The 5,454-nt window shown below is 36.6% G+C and overlaps 1 protein-coding gene across 1 annotated transcript; it reads right to left on the bottom strand.

The window, feature by feature from the left end:
- Positions 1-3,702: 3,702 nt before the first annotated feature.
- On the bottom strand, positions 3,703-4,299 carry LOC141601928 (protein FAR-RED IMPAIRED RESPONSE 1-like). The gene has a single exon (XM_074422234.1). The coding sequence runs from the start codon at positions 4,297-4,299 to the stop codon at positions 3,703-3,705; it is 597 nt and encodes a 198-aa protein (XP_074278335.1).
- Positions 4,300-5,454: the final 1,155 nt, after the last annotated feature.

The raw sequence follows: 5,454 nt of genomic DNA, 5'->3' as shown, positions 1-5,454 counted from the left end.
TAGAGTACATTTGGAGTCCGGGTCAAAAACCGTCTTCATTTCCTAAAACCGTCAAATCCCGAGTCAAAGCAATGTCCTTGTCTACCTAAGGTTAGGATGTCATAAATGTTGAGATTATATCTCATTTTGAGTCCCATGTTACTTCTTTAGGCTAAACTTAAAGTTTACATTACAAAATGTGCATTTCATTAAGGTAAAATGACAACCCGACCTTTAGGCCCACTTTTTGAGGTGATAACAACTTTTTTGGGTCAGGCCTATTTCACAGAAAGTTCTAGATCTTTCTTTTAGCTTTCCAACGCCACCGAAATCACCTTAATCCGAGTCTTGTAGAGAAAGTTATGCCTAAAATACGACAGGCTGTCAAACGCGTTTTCTACGCGCAGAGGAACCTACCCGGGAAAGGACGCAGCAAGTGCTGCGCCTCTTCCAAGGGACGCAGCACCTGCTGCGCCTTTTCCCAGGGTTTTCTTTTTGTCCAAGTTTCCGTGTTTTAACCTAAGTCGGTTATTTCCGGATCTTTCCTTCCGTATCCTACTCTTACCATAATTCCTTCACGTGATTAGTATAAATAGGAGCTTTCGCTCCTCATATTTCTCACGCGAGTGTCCGCCCTTCTCTTCTCCCTTTGCATTCTAGACTTTGTTCTTACTAATTGGCGCCTACGTGCTTGGACTTCCGACCACGTAAGCTCGGATCTTTCCGGGTACCAGCCTCTCCGTTGCATGACCGACCAATTTGACCAACTACACTCAATCAACTTAATCAATCAATCGTTTTCCTCTTACGAGGGCACTTTCTTTGCATTCGCGTCGAGCATCACTAGTCGATATCTCAGTCCTTCTCGTTTCGTCAACATGTAAGTCTGAGGGTGTACAATCCTTTTATTTATTGTATTTTATTTATCATATCACAATTGTAAGGTTTGTGTCGAAAATACCATTAAAACCGATTTCTAAAACCTCGTTTAAAACCTCTTTTTGCGGATTTCCGATGAGACGGGCGTCGAGAAAAGACGCAAAGAATCGCTGCGCCTCTTCGAAGGAGCGCAGTTCTGCTGCGCCTCTTCGTGAGGCCCGCAGATTCTCGCTTCTTTTCTTCTTCCTCGTCCTCTGTAATTCGTTTCTTTTTATTTGTTATTTGTTCGTCCGTTAATTCTTTGATATAATCGTCACTGATAATTCACATGTATATTTTAATCATCATTCATTAATATGTTTTGTTTATCATAAATCCGACTTAAATCCTAAATAATCCAATGTTTGCGGGTTTTCGTCATTAAATTCAAACCCGGATTTCAGTAATTCAATTCGTTCATATTGAGTTTCTGGAATTCGACCTTTGATATATTTTCATCCGTCTTTTGTCATATTTATCATTAATTCATCTTGTTCAACCTAATTAATTTGTTTAGTTGTTTATTAATCTAATTAATCATTATTTCATGTAATTAATTCGTTTACATCCGTATCATTCATGTTTATCGCTTTTATGACCATCATTCACATGTAATTAACCTGTTAATCACTTTCATCCGAGTAAATATTATCAATTAATCCTTTAAATCACCAATCGACATTAACGATTTGCAGTTCCGGCTTCACAGCCGAGAACTCACCCTTGGAACAGACGCAGTAGCGTCACGCGCCTCTTCCAAAGGACGAGCGCGACTCTTCTGCTTTGTTCTGGCCGAGTTTCGTCCCGAACTTCGTTTTTGCCTTGACTTAGTTATTTAGTCTACGTATAATTAACTATTATTCGTATTATCATCACATCGATTTATTTCTTTCTTTCTTTTATCCTTTTTCTCAAATTATCCGTTTTAAAGGTATTTTCGACATAAATCGCCTATTCTGTTGTAATTAATGTAATTTTCATTATTGTAATTTATTTCTTTTATTGTTTGTATGTTTTCACATGTAAATCAACATTAAATCCAACTTCGACCCAATTGTATGTTAATTACGTGTCAACCGACTTAGTATAAATTCTTCACATGTTAGGATTAAAACTTGGATGTTGCATTGCATGCATATAGCCGACGATATATCAAGTACGAATAAACTCCCTAATCATTAGTAGAGGCCGCTATCGAGGCGGGCGGGATTAGGTGTTCGATCAAAAGAGCTTCCTAATACGTACCCTCACCCCTTACTCCAGATCTCCGTGAGCACCCGTGTTCATTGGCATCCACGAGAGTCATTCTAGACATAGAATGCTAAGGGTAACGATTGCTTAGTGTTCATGTCACTACTTTGTGTCCTGACATGACGCGAGGTATTCGAACGGTTCCAATTTCCCATAAACATTGGTGGCGACTCCATACAAAATGCAAACGCTTGTTTTTCCGACCTTCACCAAGCGCCCCGTGGGCGGCCCGCTGTCCACACAATTATATTTTCAGATACATCAAAATCATTTGCATACTCAAGTATGATATTTCACTTTTCAATTGAACAACTGAATGTTCATTAGTTTCAGGATTCCACAATTTCAACTTCGAATCATCGTTTATTAATATTCACGGTTTTTTATCTACTCAGAATACTACTAGGTATGCTTTTCACGTAAAACATGTGCAACAATCATGTTAATATACACGCTTTTTTTAGTTTTCATTTAAACTCACCAACAAGTGTATCCGTTTTTGTCGTTGGTTAAAAATGAAATCATCAGTTAATGGAAAATTAGACGTCATACAATATTAATTTTGTCTATGGAACTTAAATTCGTGAATCATCGTTTATAAATATTTACGCTATTTATTTTCATATATAATACTGCCAGGTACGCTTCTCATGTAAAAGATGTGCAACAATCGTGTTAATATACACGCTTTTTTATTTTCACATAAAACTGAAATCATCAGTTAATGGAAACTAGCTGACAGTTCACGTTTATCTTTTTTTTTTGGTAGAATGTTAGTTCTCATTAAGCACAATCAAACTATTACAATCTAAATAATTAGTAGATATACCTACAAGCAGGCAATCCAACTTTTGTCACTAGGATTACTAATTTCATTACACTTTTGCACCTTGTGCCTTAAACTACACTTAACTTGCTGCACTACCACAGACGGCCGATGCAGAAGACCTTCTATTCTGGCTTGATTCCTTTGCTGCCAAACCAAATAGTAGACAGCCATTATAGCACACAAGCAAATGTTCTTTTTCATTGGAGTCCAGTTTCGTCGACCAACCCGGATAATGCCATTGCCACAAGGAATAGTTCACGTTTATCAATTCATCATAGCTATAACAAAAATACACAATAACTCTTCCTATCAAAACCTATTAATGATCATCCATGTATTGTATAGGTTAACATGTATAGTTTCCATTCACAATTCCGATAGATACACTTTCAGCCTTGACAGATGCACATATAATACTTGAAGATACGCTCGTAAATCATAAAAAAAATCAAAATAAAAAATGTTCAATAATCCCATATAACAGCTCAAAAATGAAGTCTCAAATCCTCCCGCCATTATTCATTATATTTGTGTATGTGATCCGCAACTCTTTTCGTTGTTCATTCCTGAAACAAAAAAAGGCTATAAAAAATTAAAGGTTACAAATTTGATTAGATACAACAATACTATTCCTTAATTAAGTACCAACTAAACAAATTCAATCTGCTATCAGTATTCTCTAATAATGAATGCACCAAAATTAATAGCGTACCTGTATCATGGAATCATACTCTCCAAGGACAATTCCGACTATCATGGAATCCTAATTCTCCGCAAGCATTGCATTTTCTGGGCGCTTTCTTCTGTTCTTTTGTAGCTTTTTCCTTTTGGGACATCATTCTTTTTCCAGTCCCTTTTGTTTTTGACTGAATAGGAGGTAAGACAACCACTTCCTTTTGTATTTTTGTTCCTAAGAGTATCTCAAGTTCTCTATTCTTGTTTCTCAGCCTATCACCCGTGTTACTACTACTACTACATTCTGACGTACTGGTTTGTGCGCTTATATTGTCTTTAAAACCTTTCAGAATGCCCAGTAATTCATCAACATACTCAGGTTTTTGTTCAGCGAGTGTCACACACGAGAACACCTCGGACCATAGGGTACCAATTTTGTGCCGTCTAACATCTAATGAGTTACAATCTTCAATTAAAGTATGTGGCACATTATTACAAATCGGCTGACATGTTGCCAATTTGCTCCACCTACTTAACAGATACTGATCTGGAACATTGTCAAGGCCTTGTTCTTTCAACACATAGAGCACATGACGGCACAAAATTCCATGTCTCTCGAAATTTTTACAGGAGCAGTTCAATTTCATTTAGTCAGAGATAAAGTTAACATAGTAAACCTTGTCTTTTTCACGATCAATAACAGGGATGCTGTCACTGGTAGTAACCCCTAAAATTTTAACACCACAGGTGAAACAAGCAGCCACCCACTCGTTTTTAAATTCAGAAAACATCACTAGGGTGTAGAACTCAGAAGCGTGTTTTCCCAAAGGGTGAGGCGTTTCTAGATCAGGGAAGGAGTTTTTTGACTCGGCTATTAATTTGAACTGTATCTATCGTTGAGCGTCCATAGCACTTTCAAACCTCATAAGAAACTCAACCAAAGTTAAGTTTGGGTTCATGAAATTTCCGAAAAAGCTATTCTCGGACTCAGACCTGGACGTGGTTCTCATTAGTCCACCCATAAATAAATCCCTGAAATATGCTGGGATCCAAGAAGCCCTTTTGTCAAACATCGTATCTAACCATTCATTGTCGGTCAGCCCGTATGAGGATATTGTTAGAAATCTATATCTCATTATACTCAACATATTCATATATGTTTCAATTTAATTTAGTCATAAAATTAATTAGATCTTATGCATGCAAACATAAGTAAATATATAGAAGAAATCATCATTCTTACATTGAAAATTTCGGATTATTGGGCACAAATGAGTTCTCCTACTCACTTTTTCTTGAGCTCTCCTAATATTGGATGAACAAAGGATTCAAGTTTAGAATCCCTCCCAAGGAATAATACCCAAGATAACCTCTTAATAAGATTAATATTATTAATACTAGAACAATATTAATCTAAATAAAATTGACCCAAAAATATTGATTTTGGTCTCTTAATTTCGGTTAAGAGAAGGGAGATAAGTTTTATCTCTCTAAAACTCTATATTTTAGATGATGTTGGAATGAATAATATCACTAGTTGCATGTAGTGAATATTAGGTGAAAATGAGCATAAGACCCTTGGCCTTTTTCACTAGGAAAACCGGGTAGGGGGGTGGGTATGGCCAATACATGAGCTTCTATTCTTCCCAAGAATTATAGGCATGTAAGGCTATATGTTAGGTCTTATGATTATGCCTTCCACTTAAACATTATTAACACAAATAAGCCTAATATTCCCTCCTAATTTTCGGCACATATAGTGTAAAATGGAAAATCCAGTTTACACATTATTTTGTCAATTT

Source organism: Silene latifolia, chromosome 9 (genome assembly GCF_048544455.1).
Source record: "Silene latifolia isolate original U9 population chromosome 9, ASM4854445v1, whole genome shotgun sequence".
Lineage (NCBI taxonomy): Eukaryota > Viridiplantae > Streptophyta > Magnoliopsida > Caryophyllales > Caryophyllaceae > Silene > Silene latifolia.
This window is presented reverse-complemented; position numbering and strand designations above follow the sequence as displayed.